Consider the following 22734-nt stretch of genomic DNA (forward strand, 5'->3'; position numbering starts at 1 on the left):
CCCGCCCGCGGGGCGCCCACCTGCCGCCCCGACGGGAGGCCCCCAGCGGCCGCAGCCGCTGCCCGGGGCCGGGCGCCCGCGGCGGCACCATGAGTCCCCGCTCGTGCCTGCGTTCGCTGCGCCTCCTGGTCTTCGCCGTCTTCTCGGCCGCCGCGAGCAACTGGCTGTAAGTCGGGCCGGGCGGGGGCCGGGCGGGGCGGGGCGGCGCGGCGCAGGCCCCGGGGGCAGCGGTCGGTGCCAGGCAGCGCGGGGCAGCGGGCGCGGGGGCGCCCGGCAGGTGTCTCGGCCGCGGGACGCGAGGCTCGTTCGCCCTCTGCACTGCCGCCGACACCGCCCGGGCCTCCCTCCGGACACCCCTCTGCCCACGTTCCAGCCCAGAGGCTGCAAGGGTGGCGGCGGCTTCCGCACCCCTAGGCGGCCTCGGGAGCCCGAGAGCGCAAGGGGTGCGAGAGCGAGACTGCGGCCGGCGTGGGGTGCCGGGCGCGGGGCGCAGACCGGGCTGGGCTGACAGGTCGCCGAGGAAGCCCATTACGGGGAAGAACCCTGGCTCCTAATAACAGGTTAATCCCCAGAAGTACAGGGGCTAGTTCCCCGCGCCGACCTGCCCCGCGCGGCGCTGCGGGCTGGGCTGGAGGCGTGCAGAGACCTGTTTCTGCTTGGGGGGCGGGAGCCGGGAGAGAAGGAGGGAAGGGACGGGACGCCCGGCATCCGAGAGACCGCAGCCGACGCTGGACGGCCTTGGTTCTCCCTGGGGCAGGAAGAAACTCCGTCCAGACCTTAAAGAGCACAGCAGCCCTCCACCTCCCTCAGTCTCACCTAAGGAGGGAGGGGTAGTGACCGCTGATGACCTGTCTGTTTCTCCTTGACTGGGCCTGGCTCAGGGGACTCCCTGGGAAGATTAGCTCGGGGGGTGGGGGTATTCTAAAGGATGAGCTTCCATGAGTGGGTGAACAGGGAAGCAGGAGGACCCTGGACCCCTTCTTCATCTCCCTCAGTGACCATTCCCCCAGTCCCAGGCTTAACCCTGGTCCCAATTCCTTCTGCCCAGAGCTCTGCCCCCATCGGCTGTGGGCAGCCAGTGGGGAGCCAAGCTCCAATATTGATCTGAGAAGCATGAGGTGGGAAGGGGGATCGCCAACAGTGTAGCTGGGGTTTCCATGGAGACAGCAGGAGAGGAAAAAAAATTCTCTCTGCATCAAGACCAAAGAACAAATATCTCCCATGAAATTGCCCCGAGTGTCCAATGGCTGTTGCTATGAGGTCATTGCAGCCTCCAGGGCCCCGCAGGCTGGAAGGAGTGTGTTCGTTGGGGTCAGAGCCACCCAGGGCTTGGGGGACGGAGGTGATGTGGAATTCTCCCAGCTGTTCTGAGAGCAAGAGTGAGCGACTCCAAGGCAGGCTGAAGTGGCTGCGGAGCTTTTGTTTTTCTTGGAGACTGAATTCGATTAACACTTCAGGGGCAGTGGCAAAGTGTACAGAAACCATGGCACCACCACCTCCCTCCCACTACCCCCAGTAGGCCATCCCCCTGAGAGGGGCCTGGGTCGCAGAGCCGAGGAGGGGAGCTGATTTGGACTTGGGGAAGTCTAGGGTCCCTGGAGTTGACTCTGGAAAGCATGGGTTCAGAGCCGGGGTCTCCAAAGGGAGCATGAGCGAGAACTGGGTGTGACCAGCCCCGGGCTGAAGGCTGCTCAAAGGCAGAGGAGGAAGCGGCAGTTCAAGGGTCTGACCCGGGCCGTCGGGAAAGAGCACGACATCCACAGTGCAAAGTCCTTCAAGAGCATCTAGCGTTTTGGCTCATTTTACAGATGAGGAAACTGAGGCCCCAGGAGGGGAAGCTACTTGCTCAAGCTCAGAGCTGAGAACTGAACCCAGGTGCTCTGACTCCCAGCCAGTGACACACGCCCTTCCCTGAAGCCGTCCCAAGGTTGAGCCAGTGTGGCCCAGGTGGTGTCACCACCCACCCTCAGCCACATCCCAGCCTGAAATCCCAGCCAGGGAGGCAGCCCCAGCTTTGGGTCACGCAAACCATGGGGAATTCCAGCAGCTCAGTTCTCGTGCTGCGCTGTGGCGGGGGCGGGAGGGGGGGGGTGAGGAGGGGCAGCCTTCTCGAGAGAAGAGAGGTTGGCAAACCTGTTCTCTGCAGCCGTGATGGTTCAGGTTGCCACGAAGCAGGTCTCCGGATGACCCAGCTCACTCCTGCACCACCCTGGGCTTCGAGCCAAGGGTCTCTCTGCTCAGCCCAAGGCAGGAAGAACAAGGGGCTTCCCAGGACGCTGCCAAACCAGACAGGCTATGATGGAGAAGAGATCTCTGGGCACATTCCAAGACAGGGTCCATCCCCAGGCCAAGGACTGGTCCAGCTCTGGGGGAAATAGATGTCACAGCCTGGTCTCCAAGAGGAAGACAAGATAAAAGCAGATCACGAATGAACCATGAACCATGAACACGCTGTTGCTGTCAGAGGAAAGAGCTGAGTGTGAGCTGGAGCGGTCATGGAGGGGACTTGGCCTGGAGGTTGTAGAATCATGACAATAATGATTATAGCCGCTCCCCCTGTACTAGCTAAATCCTGACAACATCTGAATCCCATTTTACATATGAGAAAATTGGGGATCACAGAGGTAATTGCCCCAAGTCACCTAGCTAGTAAATGACAGAGGCATCTGACCCAAAAGCTACCTCTAGAAGGAAAAGCTTCTGGTGGGCAGATGTCCATCCGGGCATGGTAGCTGGCACTGTGTCTTTTCAAGTGTGGGCCACGCTGGAGGTCTGGCCCCAAGAAGATGGCTGGCAGCGCTCTCAGAGGGGCAAGGCCTGGGTGTCCACTCCCCTTGCAATACCTGCAGTCAGGCTTCCGTCCAGGGTCGGCTGGCTGGCCGGCTGCAAGAGCCAGTGCTATCTGTTGTCTCCGAAGGGCGGGTGGCCTGGAGGGGAGGCCAGGTGTCCCGCTGCGTGCAGCTGTTGGGCAGGATGGAGCTTGGAGATGGGAGGGCTGTGCAGCCTGAGGCCTGGGCAAGCCCAGAGAAGCTGGAAGCTGTTGATTAGACTTGTGTCTGGCACCAGGAGTGAGTTGACAGCTTGTAGCAGCTCCCACCGAGGGAGGGATGGAGGGATAAAAACAGTCCATCGGTGGAAGGCCCGGACTCTGCCCCAGACCTGGGCTCATAAATGTCTCCGAATGTTCCCCCCGGCACTGGGGCTATGCTGGAAGTCGGGAGACCAGGGTTCCAGTCCCAGCTTGGTCCCCAGTGCTGGGCGGCCTTGGATGGGCCTCTTTTTCCCTCTGGGCCACAATCCTCAGCAGATTGTTCTGAACCCCAAATGGAAGTACTGGAAGAGTTAGAGAATAGATAAACTAAAGTTTCATCATTGTGGGTTTCCTGAAGAAAGGCAGTGATGCGCTATGCTGGGGCCCCAGCGGAGGCCCAGTAGGCGAGGGCAGGGGGCCTGTGCTCCACTCAAAGGTAGTCCAGCAGAGTGGCTAGGACAGGTGGTCTGCCACTGACAAGAGTAGTGACCTTGGACATGTTACTCAACCTCTCTGAGCCTCGGGTTCCTCATCTGTAAAACGGTACCCATGCTTGGGGGTGATGAGGCCAGAGAGAGCCCGTGCATGTGGCATGCTGAGAACAGTGCCAGGCACAGCGATAGAAACTGCAGCCGTGGCTGCTGCAGGATGTGGAGGGCAGCTGTCACTGAACTGGGGGAGCTGTGCCCCTGGTTACAGAGATGATGGAGGGAACGGGCCTTCAGGCTGCTGCCCCCAAGCGCCATCTACCCAAAACTGTGTTGTCCAGACCCTGTGATCTTACACAGGTCACACAGGGAGGATCCTAGGCTGCTGCCTCCCTGCTCTTCAGCCAGGGCCCCTGCAAGAGCCTCCCAGAGCCAGGGAGACCAGCCGGGCTCCCGGGCAAATCCTGCCAGCCAGAGGAGTTGCTGCTGGGAGTGCCCTTCGGTGCCCCTGGGGGAGGCATCTCCCTGCGCACTGGATCTGACTCCCCGCAGGTGTGCACCTCCGTCTCCGGGCCAAGCTCCCATGTGCCTGCTCACGCAGCAGAGGTGTGTAACTGCCCTGCCCGTGAGCAGAGTGAGGCCTGGCACTCTGGGTGCAACTTGCTGGACCAGGTGTGGGCAGAGCCAGCCAAGATGTGCAGAGCCAGCCCCACAGGTAAAGGTGTGGTCTGTCTCCCCCAAGAAGTGTCAGCCTAGTCTCCAGCTATAAAGGATCCCTCGCTCCCTTCTAAACAGCAAAAACCCACCCCCTTGGATCACCTCCCATGGCTCTGGGCATTGAGTCATAATCACTACACACGCACAGCTCTTTACAGTCTACACCAGGATTTCTCAAATCCACCATTGATATTGGGGCCTGTCCTGTGCACCGTAGGAAGTTTAGCAGCATCCCTGGCCTCTCTACCCGCTAGACACCAGTAGCACCCGCCCAACTAGGTGACCACCAAACATGTCCCCAGACATTGCCAAATGTCCCCCGGCTGAGAATCGGTGGCCGACAAAGCATTTTCACAGCCATTTCCCTATAAGAACCACATGACCTCTCCCCCTCCCCCTTCAGAGGAGGGAGTCTGTATTGTCTTCAGCCCCACTTCAGAGGCCCAGAGGTGCAGTGACTTCCCCAAGGACACTCTGCACGTCAGAAGCAGGACTTGAACTTGCTCTCACATGTCCAGACCTCATGGTTTTTATCCCCTGCCTATAGAACTGTCTCATATTGTATATAACTATAGTCTAATAATGTGGCTCCTTCTACAAGGTTAGAAACCTCTGGAGGCCGAGGCTGTGGCATCAGCACTGCTCAGCAGCCTCAGTGCCTGGCATATGTCTGGCATGTAGTAGGGGCTCAGTCAACATTTGATAAACAAACAAAGGACAGGCCTGTTCGCTCCAGAGGGTTGTAAGTTGCTGTCACATCGTGCCCCACTTTCAAAGACCTCGAGTGGGAGGGAGGCTCTGCTCTACTGCCTTGAGCCTCAGGTGATGCTAAGATGTGCCAAAGTGGGTGTCAGGACGTGTGGCTGTCACCTGGCAGATGCGCTGTCCTGGCCCGCAGCTCCCGGCCAGGCCACCCGCTCAGAGCCAGGCTAAGGCTCGCTCCCCTCACCCTCCTCCCAGGGCCCCGGGACCAGGCTCTGCCCGAGGGGTTTGCTCAGGCAGCAGTCACGACCCAGCTGTCTGCTATGGCTTGACTTTCTTCCCTCAACCCTGGATTAGCAATTGAGCAACTCAGCATCTGACAAGACAGTGCTCCCCAAACCTGTTGAAACTCGCCCAACTCGGGCCCTGTGGGTGCATTTGGAAAGCTGAGCAATTGTACCACGGCTCCTCCTCTTGTTCCTCCCTCTGGGAAGAAGGGCTTGGCCTGAGCCAACTGGGCACAGAGTTGGCCAGGGAGCCGCTGATGGGGGTGGGGGTTGCGTCACAGCTGCCCCCACCCCAGTCACCCCCCGCTCCAAACGAGCTTGCAAGAGCTGCTCAGCAAACTCAGCTGGGAGGCGAAGCTGCGACCCCATGGTTGCTGTCCAGATTTCTACAGGAGTTGCCAGGTTTTATCTCTGAGTCCTGAACTGTGTCTTCTGTGATTCGGCCAAACCCGAGAGAAGGCACGCTCCCTGCCGTGACCGCCCCCCCCAGCTCCCCCTTCCCCGCTCCAAACCCCTCTCCACCTCCCCCATCTCCTGGCAAACTTGAAACCAAACTCTGTTTTAAAAGTTCCCTGGCCAAGTCAGAACCCCCGCAGCAGAGGGGACCTGGTCTGAGAAGAGAGGCTGGCGGGGAGGGTGGAAAGAGGGAGGGGTGTGTCCTGGGAGGGAAGGAACCCCCTGACAGCTCGCAGTTCACGGGGGAACTTTGGAGCGGCCCATTGGAAGCAGCATGAAATTGCTGATGAAACTAGAGGGGGCTCTTCCCTGCTGTGACCCTGGAGGGTGCTTTCAGACCCTGTTTCTCACTCTGTTCACACACAAGTCATATCATCGCAGGGTTGGGTCCCAGGAACTCTTTGCCAAGGACTGGAGACAGCAGGGTATTCCTCTTGAGTCAGTGATGCCCAGCTGTCCTGATGCCCCAGGCATAGAGGGCGGAATCACAGCCATCAGAGTCAGAGGGGTTCTCAGAAGTGATCAGCTTAGCCCCCTCCCGGGACACAGAGCCTCCAAGCAGGACAGTGAGTGCCTGGTAAGCCCTATTCAGTCATGTCAAGCACTTACTTGTCCAGACCTACGCTCCGTCAGGCACTGTGCTAGGCACTTGGGGTCACAGAGCATATGAGTGGTAGAGCTGGAACTCTACCCCAGGTCTCCTGACTGTCTTCCCAGAACTTTCCCTGCAGCAGGTGAAAGCAGAGCTGCAGCCCATATACCTAGCCAGTCATCTCTGCTGGAGGTGATGAGCGACAAGGGAGGAACCAAGGTTTTCCCATCTGCCCTGTTGGGGTGGGCGTGCGGGCTCAGCCACAGGCTCTCCCAGGACTGGGCCGTTAGAAGGGGTGCACCAAGGCCAAGGAACTCGCTAGAAACCTGAAGCCACCAGAGCATGAGCCTCACTCCAGGAAGCCAGCGCCGGCCCTGGACAGCTCGCGCAGCTTCCCCATCCCTCCCTGGTCCTCAACCCCAGGGCTCCCTCAGCCGAGCTAGGGAGGACAGTTCAATGGTTCGATGTCTCCAAGGGCAGGAAAGGCACCCTGGGGACGAGGGTTGGATGGGTCTTTGCAAGGGAGAAGCTCTCTGCTGGTAAATTAGGGGGGCAAGGCAAGGTGAGGAAGTGCCTTACATTTGACACCCACTCACCCCACAAGCACACCTGCCCCAGAGAGAGAAGAAAAATTCTCACCTCTTGCACAGCTCTGGAACCATCCAAGTTCAGGTCTGAGTGGCTACTTCCTGGCCCTGAGTCAGCCACCAGCACCCCTGGGAACAAATACTGTGAGATGGGAAATGGGGGGGGGCTCCCAAATAAGAGGTGGGGGACAGGAAAGACATACAGGGAGCTGAAAATAATGGAAACTGGGATGTCAAGAGACGGAAAATACGGGTGCCAAGGCTTCTGCGGATGGGGAGTAAAGGGAGCTAGGGATCCCAGGAGACAGGTAGAGGGCGAATTAGCACCCTAAGGTACAGGAGTGGGGCCTTGGGCTCCAGAGGAGGCTGTCATTTCCCCCCAGCTGGGGAAATGCACTGGGGACAAAGAGAACGTGACCTGGGCATTGAGAACTCTAGAGTTATGCTACACCTGGGAAGAAGGTGGCGTGGACGCAGCACCCACCACCCCACCACCACTGGGAATGTCTCCAAGGCCAGCCCCTCCTCGCTGGCTGCCCCTCCAGGGGGTTCAGGCCAGTGACAGCAACTCCTTCCATGGCCTGAGTAGCTGCAGAGACCACCGGCCCAGATGCTGTCCAGGCAGCCACATAACCCCTGAGACATTGCCCTCCCCAGCACCCCTCACTCCTGAAAGCAGCCCTGAAAGATGCCTTCACCATAGTTCAGAAGAGACATGGGGCTCTAGAAAGACTCATCAATCAAAGAAGAACACCACCTTCCTCAAATCATTGTCCACTGATGCCAAACTCTCATGCCCTCGATGCCCTGGGCCCTCTCTGGAGCCTGATCAGCCAGCCCAGGCTTAGGAGCCAGTATGACCTGTTTTCAAATCCTGACCACCACTGACACGGCCTTGAACACATGGCTCTCTGAACCTCAGTTTCCTCATCTGTAAAATGGAGGGGATGGGGCTTCCTTGGTGGCGCAGTCGTTAAGAATCCGCCTGCCAATGCAGGGGACGTGGGTTCGAGCCCTGGTCTGGGAAGATCCCACCTGCCGCGGAGCAACTAAGCCCGTGCGCCACAACTATTGAGCCTTCGCTCTAGAGCCCGTGAGCCACAACTACTGAAGCCCGCATGCCTGGAGCTTGTGCTCCACAACAAGAGAAGCCACCACAGTGAGAAGACCGCGTACCACAACAAAGAGTAGCCCCTGCTCACCGCAACTAGAGAAGGCCTGTGTGCAGCAACAAAGACCCAACACAGCCAAAAATAAATAAGTAAAATAAATAAATTTATTTTTTTTTTAAATGGAGGGGATGATACCCACCTGGACAACCCTGCATGGATATATGGATATATATCCATATAAGGATATAGTAAAGGACGTGGCTGTTGTTTGAAGAGCACAAGTGACAAGGGACATGAGGTCCCTTTCTTCTAGTCATCTAGTCCCATGAACGGTTTCCAAGTCCCCTGGGCACACCTGAGCTAGTCCTAGATCCCCACTGTCCCTGCCCTCCTCACCCCAGTGTCCCCAGCTCCTAATCTCCTAACAGGACCATCCCATCCCTCATACTCCCAGTCCTTGGAGGATCCATCTGATGGGCCAGAATCGCTGGAAACACGTTCTCTAACTCTGCATACTCTGTCCGGAGACTATCAAGAATCTACAGTTGGGGGGGACTTCCTTGGTTGTCCAGTGGTTAAGAGTCCTCACTCCCACTGCAGGGGGCACGGGTTTGATCCCTGGTCAGGGAACTAGGATCCCGAATGCTGCGTGGCCAAAAAAAAAAAAAGAAAATCGACAGTTGGGATCGAGGCTGAAGTGATCCACTGTGCCCCATGGGCGTGTGCCCTGCCCTCCGGAGTGCTCAGCTGAAAAACAGGCTGGGAACCCAGGTGGAAGAGAGCTGATGGAACCAAGCCAAAGAAGACAAATAATTAGAACTGTCTGGGGTCCAGAAGAGGGTCCAGCTCAATGGACTATGACGAGGCTTTGAGAGGGCAGTGATGATGATGATGATGACAGTGATGATAAACATCTTAATGATGATTATGTAATACTGTTGCCAACAGGGGAAGAATGCCTACTATGTGACTATTTAATTCACTTAAGCCTCCTGAGATCAGAACTATTCTTCTCCCCATTCTAGAGGTGAAGACACTGAGGCTCAAAGATATTCCCTCTCTTGCCTCAGTAACACAGAGATGGGACGCTGACCCAGACTGTCCATCTCTCCTGCACAGTGCACCACGCTGCCTGCCACGCGAAGGGATAAGAGTCTCCGGGACCGGGACACTGTAGGGAAGAGGACAGCAGGAGACTAAGACCACGGGTACAGAAACCCTCAAAGGTCTGAGGACAACTGTAGGTGTGGAAGGCTCCTAGGGAACGAGGCGCTCCCCACCTGCCAGGAGCACAGTCCCGGATGGGTCTGGGTCCCTCTCGCCCTCACCCGGCCACGCCTCCCCAGGCCACGCCTCCCCAGGCCGCTCTCGCCTCATCAGGGGCTCATTTCCTTCCGGCTCCTCCTCCTGCCGCTTGGCCTCCTTCCCCCCTGGTGTCGCCGGCAGGCACGACCGCTCCTGAGGAGGCTCTAAATGTGGCCCGGCCGGGTGGGGAAGCCAGAGGGAGGGGGTAGAGAGGCCTGGACTGGCGTCCCAGCCCCCACCTGGAGACCATGGGGCCAGGACCCACGACGCTGATCTGCTTGGCCTCCCAAACGCTCCAGCTATTTCCCGTCCCCTGTCCTCTTGACGCGCAGAGCGAGAGCTGGGCAGGAGTCGCGAAGAGGTGCGGATTTTCCTCTAGGAATTTGTATATTTTTTTAAAAAAGCAAGCAAACCTGGAAAAGCTTGGGACAAGCCCAGCTAATTTTAGTTTCTAATGAAAACAGCAGGTGGCCGAGAGGATCTGATCTCCCTGGCAGGGCCAGGGCCCTCCAGCCTCGCAGGCTGCAGGCACGGGCCAGGCGTGGGGAGGGCCTCCTGGGAGGAGCCTGAAGGACCGGAGCCCCCGCTGGAGAAGACGGGGCACGAGCTGCCTGGCAGCGAGGCGGCCCGGGGTTGGGGGCGGGGGGGTAACCTGATCGATGGCACGGCTGTGGCTGGAGTCCTGCGTGGCCGGGGCAGCGGGTAGCAAATGGCTAAGCCTGTGCTCAGCAGTGGCAAGAAGAAGCCTACATTGGGGTGATGCAACCAGAATGAGAGAAGAAGCAGGGATGGCCGAGGACCTCCACAGGCCGACCCAGCCCAACGCAGTCAGCGCCCCCACCCCCACCCCCGCACACTCCCAGGCTCTTGGTCTCCTCCAGGAATGGCTTGTGCAGTTGACATTTGAGCCGGCCCAGCTCCAGGTCAGTAAGTAGCACGCGTGTCTCTGGAGGAAAGGTTGAGCCACCTGAGGGTGCAGAGAGGGGATTCCTGAGGCCCCTGGAACCAGCTGGGCCTTGCCCCTAAGGGTCTCCAAGTCCTCAGCAGAGCAAAAAGCCACAGAGCCTCCACTTTCTCCCCTCACCGCCCCGCCCCCAGCCCTGAGCACTCTGCCAGGAGGGGAGCAGAGGGGACCTAGTCAGGATAGAGTCATCCATTTATGCTGCAAGCATGTATTGAGCACCTTCTAGGTGCCACACCCTGTGCTAGGCATCGAGGAGGCCACAGACTGGACGTGACACCGAGGGTGGTGTTAGCCCCCTGCAGCTGTCAAACAAGGCAGATCCACAACCAGGGTACAGGGGAAAGAGAGGTCCCAGTGTGAGCTGGGTTTGCATTCCAGCTTTGCCACTCACTAGCAGTGTGACTTTGGGGAGTCACTCCACCTCTCTGGGCCTCAGTTTGCTCATCTGTAAAATGAGGCCAGGCACCCTAACCAGATACCAGAACGAGCAAGCAGTGTGGGCAAGGGTGTGTGATGCCTGGGGTCCTAACTCTCCCCACTCCATTCCCAGTTCCATTTCCAGTTCTGATACCCAGCCCTTCCCAGGCAAGACCCTGGGATCTGAGAGAACCAGGGTGCGTTGGGGCCATGCCTCCTGTGGCATGGAAGGGGACAGCTGTGGAGCCAGATGAAGGCAGGGGCTGGGGGTGGTGGGCATTGGTGCCAACCTTGGGGGCAGGGACACTCCTCAGCGGAAGAGGGTTCTCAGCCTCTTCCTGGAAGCTGTCCCAGTGACTCACACCCGTGGAGGCCAGCAGCTCACCCCTAAATCCCTATTACTGTTATTTCAGCCCATGTCCCTCGTTGAGTCCTGAGCTTACGGGAGGCGGGGGTGGGTGGCCCCTCAGGTCCATCTCACGCCTCTTCAATGGCAGGGGCTCCGTCTGTCTGCCTGGCATGGGGCCAGGGGGACTTTGAGGCTTGAACCCATCCCCCGTCCCAGCGGACACAGACCCATTCATTTATGGTGCCGTGAGGAGACAGGCTCCCAGTGGGGCGGGGACTTGCCCAAGGTCCCACAGTGGGTTGGTGGCTCAGCCAGGCCTCCCCAGCTTGTTCCTCCTGCCCAGAGAACCCCTGCCTTGAACACAGAAGCCAGGGCCCCAGCACAGCCCCACCTGGCCCCTTGGCAGGACACAGAGGGAGCAGAGGCTGAGATGGGGACAGGCCAGCTCTGTGCCCCCATGTCACAGAGGGAATAGGGGGCCCCACCTTCTCCTAGAGCTCAATCCTGGCATCTGAGCAGGAAAGGCTCCAGCTTTAGGCCCAGTTGCTAGTCTCCTCACCCGTGGCTTCCCAAACGTGTACCTGGCCCACGGCCAGTAGCCGGGCTCTTGGTGCCCCCTGCAGGCCAAGAGCGCCAGGTGGGACTAGCTCCGTAGCTGGTAGAGGCAGGGGATGCACCTAGGTAGGGCAGAGGAGCTGTCAGCCCCCTCCCCTTGCAGATGCACCCTCCCCGGACCCCCAGCCACCTTCCCACCCTTGTCTCCCTTCTGAGAAGCTCAGGCTTCTGCCCAGGCCTCTTCGGGACACTACCAGCCTCTGTGCATCCTCTGGGCAGGACCTGGTAGAGGAGGCTGTGAGGCTCCCGGAAGGCAAGGAATTCAGGAAAAGTGAGGGGAGGTGGGACTGCCTCAGCCCAAGACCACCCACCTCCCACCAGCCCGAGCTGCCAGGGAAGGGCGAGATCCTCACAGCTACGGTGCACCCAAGATGCGCCGGCCGAGAGCCAGATGCACCAGCCACGTCAAATCACGTTAATTTCTCACAGCAGCCTGTGGGATTGCCAGAGCAAGAAAGCCAGACGCAGAGAGGCCCCGCAGCTTTGAGGAGGAGAGAGGGTCCCAGAATCAGATTCCTTGGGACTTAGAAAGAAACATCCCCAGTGGTTACTCAGACTTCCCCTAAAGTGCCCTCCAGGCCACTGCCAGCCTGGCTTCACAGCTGCTGCTGGGAACGTGTGAAAAGCCCAGATGCCCACCAAGCCCTGCCTGGAGCGGGGCCCAGATACCTGCACTTTCGGGAAACCCCACAGATGTTTCGATGCGCAGCCAGATATGAGAACCATCGCTCTGGTCCAGCCCACGTGCCTGACAAACAGAATCCAGCTGCTGACTGTACACCCCCGGGGGTGGAGAGCTCAGCAACCCGCAGGCGGCCCACCAACTGCACCTTGGCCCGCATGCTTAGGTCAGACGAACCCAGCTCTCAGCAGCCTCTGCCCACGGGTGACATTCAAGTCCTTGAGCCACATAAAAGAATACTGTCTCTACCAAAGGTTTTGAAGTCGGGCAAAACCAGGTTCAAGTCCTGGCTCTGCCTTTACTAGCTGTCTGACCTTGCACACAAAGCAAAGTACTTAACTTGTCTGTGCCTCTGTTTCCTCCTCTATAATTGGGGGTTCATTGGCTTGCTGGGAGGATTAAATGCAATCACGTAAGTAAAGTCTTAGGCTTTACTGATTAAGGGCCATACAAGTTAGCTATTCTTATTGTCATTGTCTTTAAAATCTCCCATATCTTAACTAGGCTTTCTGCGTGCTTTTCTATCTGGGTACCATGCATTTATTCATTCCTTCACTAAGTAAACAGATGTCGAGCGATTTCCTACCCCATTGCCTGAGGCCCCATGTAAGACCATCTTTCACATACAGGATCCCTTTAGCGCCTGACAACAGTTCCCTGACTTGGCCACAATCAGTGGTCTCCCCCTCATTACAGGTGGAAAAACTGAGTCCCAGAGAGCAGTGGCCTTTGTCCTTCTTCGGACAAGAAATCGGTACAGCTTCCCTGGTAAAGATGCACTGGCATCTTCACCTCTACCACCCAGAGAGCCATTGCCCACCCCCCCCCCAGCAAGCAGACCTGGGCTGCTGGGCTGGTTCACTGTGGTCCCTGGGGCAGTGGGACACTTGCTCCGCTTTTGTTCAGAGCCCCTGATCTGTGGGGCTGAGGCTGAGGGTAGAGCCAGGGTCTGAGTCTCCTGCTAGTAGGTGGTGGGAAGGCCCCTTTCCTCCTCTGAGCTTACCTGTAAAGTAAGGAGTCTGGACCAGACCACCTGTCAGGGAACATGCCTTAAGGCTGTGATTCCATGCACCCTGCTGCTCCTCCCAGGATCTGGAAGGCAGCTCCAGGCAGCCCTGCCTGCCCTGGGAGGTGGCAGGTGCGTCTCCCACTGAAGAGCGGGGAAAGGGAGGCAGGGGAGGGAGAGGAGGCCTTCCAGAGTCACCACTCAGCTCTCCTTCCACCATTAGGCTGCTACTTGTATGCCTACTATGTGCACTGGGCCCTGGCCAGGGATGCTGGGATGGGGTGAGGGGACAGGTTGAGGGGCAGTGGTTGGAGCACAAGCCTCAGGGTCATCCAGACCCGGGCTCCAATCCAGGTCTGCCCCTACAAGCTGGGTGACCTTGATGGTCATCTCACTGCTCTGAAACATGCCTGGCACTTAGTAGGTGTTCTGTTAATGCACACCCTTCCCTCGAGAGAAAAACCAGTTTCTTCCTCACAGGGTCTTTCCCTAGCTCTGCTCCCACCCCGGTGAGTATTTTTGTGTCTTACTCCTGGCCCCCTTGCCTCCTGGCCCAGATTGCGAAGTGGCCGTCACTAGGGACTTCCCTGGTGGCCTAGTGGTTAAGACGCCATGCTTCCAATGCAGGGGGCGCGGGTTCGAACCCTGATCGGGGAACTAAGATCCCACATGCCACGCAGCACGGCCAAAAACAAAAAAACAAAGTGGCCGTCATTAGACAGGGCAGAGCCTTCCAGGGCCCTCATGGAGGGGGTCGGCAGGGGAAAGGCCCATGGGGTTTGGAGGGGTTTGAAGCTTGGCTCTGACACTTGCTACCTGGGTCACCTTGGGCATGGTAACCTCTTAGCCTTTATTTTGGAATCCATAAGATGGTCGTAATAATTGTCACCTCATAGATTTGGGGTGAGCTGGCAACAGGAAGAAGGGCCTGCCGCCAAGCACAGCACATGGTAGGTGTCCAACCAACAGTAGTGCTGTCTGTACTCTGCTGAAAGGGATGCAGTAAAGCCCCTTCCCACGTATGCCTGGCCCCAGAGTGCCTCGACACAAGCTATCTCATCTGGATTGTATATCCTCACTATAACCCTGTGAGGTGGGGCAAGCATTGGTGCCCCGTTCTCTGGCTATAAGGACTCCAGGGGCGGAGGGGAGAGCATGGCACACTTTGTTTTCAAAGCCCCCTCCCCCAGCACTATCCCCAGCCCCCCAGCCCTCACTGCCCTTATTGTCCTAAGTGCTACAGTAGTGACGCTGGTCTCTGCCTGGTGGCCCTGGGATATGGCTGGCAGTGAGGATCATGACCTTGTAGCCAAAGGTGGGCTTAGGTCACTGGGGTCTCTGCCTTGGGAGGGAAAGAGACACACCAGGGCAGACAGTGGCTCCAGCCTCCCATCTAGAGGGCATTTCGACACGAAGGGCTTAGAGCCCGTGGGCGAGGTCTAGGGTAATATCGGGGTACAGATGCCAGTGCAGGGGCCACCCAGGCAGGGAGGGATCCCAGGGGGGTCTGTCAGCCGCCCTCCCAGTGCTCTCCCTGCTTTGGCTAACTTGAGATGGAGGCCTTGTGCAAGACAGCACTTCCCCCCTTCTGGCCATGGGAACCAGGCAGGATGGCTGTCACTGGATCCAGAGAGAAGCCAACCTCCAGGACCCATCCCTGGTACGAACTGGCTCCTAGAGACTTGGGCAGGGCGTGGCCTCAGCCAGGGCGTGGAAGGAGGAGGGAAGGGGCTCAGCCTCACGTCCCATCCCCAACCCCCCTCTCCCCAGGTACCTGGCCAAGCTGTCATCAGTTGGGAGCATCTCAGAGGAGGAGACGTGCGAGAAGCTCAAGGGCCTGATCCAGAGGCAGGTGCAGATGTGCAAGCGGAACCTGGAGGTGATGGACTCGGTGCGCCGCGGCGCCCAGCTCGCCATTGAGGAGTGCCAGTACCAGTTCCGGAACCGGCGCTGGAACTGCTCCACGCTCGACTCGCTGCCTGTTTTCGGCAAGGTGGTGACGCAAGGTGAGGGAGGGGCTCGCGGGGGTGCTGGGGACCCCGGAAGGGACCACTGTTTCCTGGGGTGGGGAATCATGTGCTCACGAGTGGCCTGACGGGTCCATCACTCATCACAGGATGCAGATGGAGGCATGGGAGCGGGCGGGACCCAGCGGGCGGCAGTCCCCTGCGGGAGGGCCGACGGAGGAGGATGCCGTTCTCTGGCTGTGCAGCACAATACGGTGTGCTGTGTTTTCAGTCCTGGAGCCACCATTCCTGTTTTAGAGTCGGAAACTGAGGCTCAGGCAGGGGAAAAGACGGAGTTGCCCGGGGCTCCTCAGAGGGTGAACAGCAGAAAAGCATTCAGACCTGGGCTTCCAGCCCCCCAGCCCTGTGCTATTTTTCCCTTAGCACTGGTCTCACCTATGCAAGCGCATCTCGTTCGTCCGTACCTTTGACGAACCCTGTTGAGCCTCACTTGCCCAGCCCTGAGACCCCGGGAAGAGCAGCACCCAGATCCTGTCCTCCTGGGCTCACAGTTGAGGCAACAATGACACTTCAGTAGGGGCAGTGGCTCTCACACCTGTAGCACCAGCTAGGGACCAGACACTGGTTAAGTGCTTTAAGTGATATTAACTCATCTGGCCCTTGGAGGTGGGCTTCCGTATTGCAAATGACGAAACTGAGGCACACAGAGGTTAGGTAACTCGCCCAAGGTCACAGAACCAAAAGGTGGCCAAGCCAGGACTTGAGCCCGTGCAGTCCAGCTCCAGGGTCTTGCTCTTGCCCAGGATGAGAGGGGACACAGGAGCCTCGGGAGCACAAGGGTGGACCTCTGCCCCAGCCAGGGCGGGTGCTCAGGGAAAGCTTTCCCGAGGAGTGGGTCCTCGGCTGACACCAGAAACATGAGAAGGCATCAAGCCAGAGGAAGATGGGCCAGGGCCTAGAGAACGTTCCATGCAACTGAAGTCTCCTCAAGAGGTCACCGGGTCAAGCCGCTGCCCTCGAGGGAGCGCTCTAAACCAGCTGCCTCTTTTACTACTTCCTGAGTGTGAAACTGACACTAGTCCACAGACCCCTTGACTTGCTCAGGCAGCAGAAAAGCGTTCCTGGGCCAACCTTTGTCTTGGCACCTGTGGTCCTGGACAGCGAGGGCTGCTGGGCTTGTGGCAAAACCATTTGGATGTTGTTGGAAACCAACTGGGATAGAAATTTGGAAGCCATTCTCCTGGGAGTTGGCAGGGGCCAAAAAGGCACGATTATGCTTGGCATGACTGAACATTGCTGCTTCGGAGAAGCAGCAAAGGCCCAGTGAGTGGCCTGGGAGCAGAGGCCCTCCCGGGACCACGGTGCCCCTGCCGAGGACCCAGGGCTGTCTGTCTGATGAGGCCCAGACACTAGGCTCAAACAGCAGACCCTGGGCATAGGAAGCCCCTGGCACACAGTAGGTGTTCCGTGTTTTAGGTGGACTGATGAATAGACTGGCAGGGTTACGTGTGCCCGGCCCTGCATACCCCCGTGCCTTTGCACATGCCATTTCCTCCACCCCCAAACACCCAACCCTCTTTCTCCACCAGCTCAGCAGCTCCCTCCTCCAGTCTGCCCAGCTCCTGCAAGCAGGTGGTTGCTTTTTCCACTGGGCTCCAAATCTCTTTGTTCATGCTGGGGTTTTTCCCCCTTTTTTTGGTAATTGTTTTGATATAGTTTCAAACTTACAGAAAAGTTGTAAAACTAGTACAAGGAATTCCCATATACTCTTTTTTAAAAAATCTCTATGTGATGGGTTTATTCAGTCAGCTACTTTCATTTTCTTCTTTTTAAAATGAGGTATAATTGACATATTGTATTAGTTTCAGGTGTACAATATAACGATTCAGTAAGTCTAGTTAACATCCATCACCACACAGTTGCAAACATTTTTTTTCTTGTGGTGAGAACTTTCAAGATCTACTTTCTTAGCAACTTTCAAATATGCAATACAGTATTATTAACTGTGGTCACTACGCTGTACATCACCTCCTCATGACGTATCTATTTTATCACTGGAAGTTGGTACTTGGTGACCCCTTCACACATTTTGCCCAGCCCCCATCCCTGCTTCTGCCTCTGGCACCACCAGTTTGTTCTCTGAATATGTGAGTTCAGTTTTTCCTGTGAAGAATTGCCGTATACTCGTTACCTAGATTCACCAGCTGTTTACATTTTAACCCATTTGACTTATCAATTTCTCTCTCTCCTTTCTCTCTCACTCTCTCTCTCCCTTAATACACACACGTGTACACACACACACACACTTCTGTCTAAACCATTTGTGTCCACGTGGCTTTCATTACACCTTTCACACTGAACTGTGATGCCTGTCTCCCCCACCCCACTCCCCCATCCCTAAACCTTGAACTCTTCCAAGGCAAGGGTAATGTCTCATTTACCAGTTTCCCAGCACGTGGCAGAGCCTGGCATGGAGGAGACAGTCAAGGGGTGTCATCCAGTGGCAGAGAGCAAGTCGGGGCAAGGACTCAAGAGGCAGAAGAGGGGAGGCATGGGTCAGTGTGGCCTGATGCAGGTGAGGGACCCCGTCAAGAAGTGCTTTCCTCACCTGTGTTTGCACCAGGAACCAGAGAGGGGGCCCAGCCCCGGCTCATCAAGTTCAGGGAGATGCTGAGAATCCTACCAGGCTTGGCTGGAACCTGCTGTGGACTAAAGTCCAAGTGACTTGGTCAAGCATCCAGTCTCCTCAGGGCTGAGTCAGGGCATGCACTCGCCAAGCCAGCCACATGCGAGGCAAGGGCAGTCGTGTCTGGAGGAGTCTGAACTCTTCCCATTCGTCCATCCCCTCGCTTTTGCATTTTTTGTTTTCTTCCCTAGTAAAATTCCTCCTGGAAAAGTCTCAATTTATCTCCACTGAACAAGAGACGGGACTTGTCCCTCCCGAGGCCACAGTACCGCTCTTGGGGGGTCCAGGGTTGATGAGGCCATGCAGGGAGAGCACGGGCAGCATGACCTTGGGGGAGGGACCTCACTCCTCCGAGCCTCGGTCTCCTCACCTGTCAGGAGGACCTGCACGTGTGCTTACCTCATAGGGGCATCACCATTTAGGGTGGACCTTGACCCCAGAAAAGCCATCCGTGCTCACCAGCTGCTGTGATTTGGGGCAGCAGCCGGCTGGGCAGGCCTTTCTCACAGCCCCCAGGTTTAGGGGTTGGGGGGCTAGGCCAGTGCCCGCATTCATGGGCTGCCTGGCTGGGGTCCTGACCTCAGACCTGGAAAGGTAATAGCTCACAGATCCCTCCAGGAGCCAGGCCATACTTGGAGGAGCAAAGGAGCCCCATTTGCTGAGGGCCTCCTTGGTGCCGCCTTGCATCCGACCGCCCTCACAAGTCCGAGTGTGTAGTATTGTCCCGTTACAGCTGAGATAGGAGGCCCAGCAGAGAGTGTGATGCACCTAGATCCGGGGCCTGACGGCTCTTGGCATGAGTTCCCGGGCAAGGTCCATCCCCTGTCCTAGCCTCAGCGTCCTCCTCCCTGGATGGGGGGTGGTGGGGCCACCCCAGGCCCCAGCTCCTGGACTTCCCATCAGGGTTCAAAGATGATGTCTCCAAAGACCTGCCTGGCTCCCAGGGCACCTGGGGGTGGGAGCAGCTCTCTTACGGCCAGCACTGCCCGAGGCCGTACAGCTCCAACCCGCACCCCCTCCCCTCCCAGGCAGTGGAGACCCCCTGCTCCTGGCCTACAGAGGCAAGACTGACGGTGACATAATGGTGACTGGTGAGGACATGTGTAAGTCAGGGCCAAACTGTGCTCTAGGCTGAGAATCTGCCAGAAATTTGGTGAAGGTGGCATCGGGGGCAGCCAGGAATGGGGCAGCCGGTGGTTCTTGGCCGAGCAGGCGTGCAGGGCCAGACGTGGGATGATGGCCTCTGTGCGGTTCGGTCACTGCTTAATCCCTGTGCCTGGGGCAGCACCTGCACGAGGTAGGTGACTGATAAGTATTCGTGGAATGAACGACGAGGGTTTGAGGGTGGGAGGGAGAGGCCAGGGAGTCTGGCGGAAGTTCGGTGTGGCCGTGAGCAGGATGTGCTGGGGTCTCGGGGCGGGCAGGCCCGAGCAGCACGGGGAGAGGCGTGGAAGGCAGTGCAGATGCCTCTGCGCCTGCTTCCCTCCATCTGTAGACAACGCCGAGCCTTCCCCTGCCTTCTCACACCTTGCTCTGCGAGCTTGATGGTGTCCCTGTCCCGAGAGGGGACCCCACGAGCCCTGCGGCCCCTCTGGGCTCTGACTGCCATGTCGGGAGGCGATGTGGTGCACTGGTCGTAGCCGAGTGAGGATTCAGCCCAGGCTGTGTTTGCAGTCCCCGCGTGTCTAACCTCAGGGCACCTGACTGACGGGAACTTCAGGCTGGATCTAAGAAGTAGATGCTTTTCAGTCCTGGGCTGTGACTCCCTAACACCCGTGCTCTCACCTTTGTCTTCGATGTTGGCATCACTTTGGACCCAATGAGGGTGACAACATGCCTTTCTTCTGGGGACCTCTCGGGCCAGCTTCTGGTGCCATCCGATACATCACAGGAGGTCTGGGGAGGGGTTACCCCAGAGACACTTTGCACTGGGGGTTCCTTGAGGACAGACTCACCTCCATCTCCCTCATGCTGGCATAGGGCCTGGCTCACAGCAGGTGGCTAATAAACGTCTGGTGAGGGAGGAGGTGTCTCTGCGCTAAGGAAGCTTTTAGCCCAATGGCAAATATGTGGACACGTGGCCCTCAGGGGGTAAGTGCCCTACCGGTATTTGTTAGCGAATGAATAAAATGGCATTAATCACCCAACAATAACATTCACAGTAGCTACTATGTCTCAAGCTCCTACTCCAGGCCAGGGGCTAAGCACTTCCCATGTTTTACATCATTAGATTTCCATACCCACCTGAAGAGGTCAGAACTATTGTCAGCCCCATTCTATGGACATAACAACTGAAATCACACGTTTAGGAAGTGGCAGAACCAGGACTAGATCTCAGGCCCGCCAGGCTGAGCATCCACGCTCCTCCCGATACCCACCTCTGTCTCCAGGGAGCTGGGAAAGGCCTGTTCTTGCCAGCTCTGTACTGGGCTCGAGGGGGGCAGAGGAGGTGGTGAGGGACAGTGTGGCCCCTGGAGCTTCCAGTCTGGCTGCAGACAAGCACACAAGACACTTAGAAGATGAAACAGTCTGAGTCCAACTCTGACTGCGCGGGGAGGGCAAGCCAGGCCAGCCAGAGCACCTGGGCTCCCAGGAATCCATGATGGTAGGAGGGATGCGCAGAAGTACCAGGGCCTGGCCTGCTGGGCCAGTGTTACTTTCCCCCTGTTAGAACCGGGAAAGGTCACTACACTAGTAAGAGTCTTAACACGGCTTTGTCCAGCTCCAAAGCCTTTTACTCTTTCCCCTGCCCTATATTGTCTCTTAAATCCAAAGAGGCTTCCTGGAGGTGGTTTCAAGAAAAGGTGAGCCTTTGCAGACAAGAGAGCAAAGGAAATTGGAAAGGCAGGCTGGGGGGGCAGGGATGGGGAGATGACAAGGGCAGTGCCTTTCTCAGAGGGCCGTGCCTCTCCTGCCCCACCTCCGGAGGACTCCCGCTGGGTCTGCTTTGGAAACATGTAAGTTATGCTCGGAATGACACTGCCATCAGGACACCTGCCTGATGCCCCGGGGATCCCCACGCCCGTGGCTTCCTTTCTAGCCCAACTCAGCCTCATCTGTTTCTCCTCCAAACACTCCTTCCTGCTCAAATGTCCTTCCATCCAGCATCTGGGGAGACAGCGCATGTGATGTGCTCAGAAGAGCACTGGCCTCGAGTCAGGCAGGCCGCGGTTCCAATTCCCTCTTGGCCACCGACTGGCTGAGGGACCCCAGACAAGCCCCCGAGCCTCACTTTTTCCTCCACAGAGCAGAGCTGGAGAGAGCTGGTTGCTCAGGTCGCCATGAGCTCATGGAAAGGCCCTGGCACATCGCAGGCCCTCAGAAAGGGTAGTTATCACTGGATCCCCAGGACAACTCTGAATTCCCGGCCCCAGGCAGCCTTAGCACCTTGGAAAAGATGGCAGTGACGTGGGACCTAGAGGACGCTCAGGATTTAGACCAATGGAGCCAGGGAAGAAGAAAGAGCAGGAAGAAAGGAGTTGGGTGTGGAATGGGGCAAATGGCATTATGGAAAAGGCAGAAGGCTGTAGGGCAGCTGCTAGCACCTTCGAGAGCTCTGCCTTTCCCTCGGCCGGCTCTGCTGTCCCAGGAGGACAAAGTCCTCCCCCTGCAGCTGGAACAGGCAAACCCCCAGACCAGGGAGCAGTTATCGACCAGGTCGCTGGGGAACTCCCCTCTGCCACCCTCACAGCCACACCACAATCCTTTTTCTGTGTCTCAGCGGTCTCTGCCAGGCGCCCCACTGGTGAGCAAGGCTCCAGCCGGGCAGAGGGGATGAGCCAGGAGGGGCCACAGCCCTGGAGTCAAGGGATCGGGACCCAGGGCCAGTCATAAAAGGCTGGAGGAAATGCTGCCATCGGCTCTCGGGACACAGTGGCTCAGCCACATTCTTCAGGCCTTCTGGGGCCTCCTGTGCTGAGCACAGGCCCACTGCTCACCATCCCCCAGTGAAGAACCCACAAAAGGAACTGGACATGTCCCACAGCTCGTGGCTTCACACATGGAGGTGGCAAGAGATGGGCTGTATATTCCTGGGGGCTCCAGGCTCTGGGCTCCAGACGGCAGGATCATGTCAAGGTTGAAACTCTGGAGCTAGGCTGCCTGAGTCCGAATTCTGGCTCTACCACTTCCTGGCTGGGTGTCCTTGGACAGGTGCTTCACGGCTCAGTGCCTCAGTTTCCTTATCTGTAAAATGGGGAGTAAAAGTGTCTACTTCGCAGGGGTGTTGTGAAGAGTATATAAATTATGTCAAGTGCTCAGACAGTGCCCAGCACGGAGTGAGCTCTCTCTAAGCTTTAGCTCGTCTTATTATCTTCCTTCCAGAACCTCTTCCTTCAAGCCCAAGTGGAGAGAACTATAGCGCCCTTGTTCCCGAGGCCAGGAGAAGGGGGCCTGTAGTCCTGGCAGATGGGTGTTGGTTGGGGATGAGGCAGGGGTCTCCCTGAGCCACCTCACAGGGAGCCCTGCACCCAAGGCTGCTAGCGCTCAGGGGAGGAGGTGGGCCGAGAGCTTGGGGCAGGCCAGGGGCTGCCTGAGGGCCCAGAGAAGCAGAGGAGAAAGGAACATGCCAGGCCAGGAGCTGGGGCCACCCTGCCAGTCCCATCCACCCTACTGTCTCCTGCTTTCCCTTCCCCCTTGGTCTTTGGGGCAAAGATTTGTGCTGGTTCAGGCCTGGAAATACCAGAAATACCAGAAACTAAAGTCGTCTCTCTTTGGGCGGCCACAGCGCAAAACCAACCAACATGATCCTGCTATTAACCTCGATTAACTTGGAGAGGATTCCATCTCAGGCTGTCGAGGCCCCCGTGGCTCCAGCCAGGCCCCCTCATGC

At 57.7% G+C, this 22734-nt stretch overlaps 1 protein-coding gene across 3 annotated transcripts in view; it reads left to right on the forward strand.

The window, feature by feature from the left end:
- The first annotated feature begins 6 nt into the window (after positions 1 to 6).
- Positions 7 to 22734, forward strand: part of WNT4 (Wnt family member 4) — a 28281-nt gene continuing 5553 nt past the window's right edge. For 2 of the 3 annotated variants that reach the window (XM_027109822.1, XM_027109823.1), the window contains exons 1-3: positions 7 to 166; positions 14147 to 14200; positions 15021 to 15256. In XM_027109822.1, the coding sequence (XP_026965623.1) occupies positions 90 to 166; positions 14147 to 14200; positions 15021 to 15256 (367 nt within the window). In that variant the 5' untranslated portion in view covers positions 7 to 89. The remainder of the gene's footprint in view (positions 167 to 14146; positions 14201 to 15020; positions 15257 to 22734) is intronic. The other variant, XM_027109824.1, reaches the window with a different exon arrangement.

Source organism: Aethalodelphis obliquidens, unplaced genomic scaffold (assembly GCF_003676395.1).
Source record: "Aethalodelphis obliquidens isolate GAN/ISIS:26980383/991018 unplaced genomic scaffold, ASM367639v1 scaffold9, whole genome shotgun sequence".
Taxonomy (NCBI): Eukaryota; Metazoa; Chordata; class Mammalia; order Artiodactyla; family Delphinidae; genus Aethalodelphis; species Aethalodelphis obliquidens.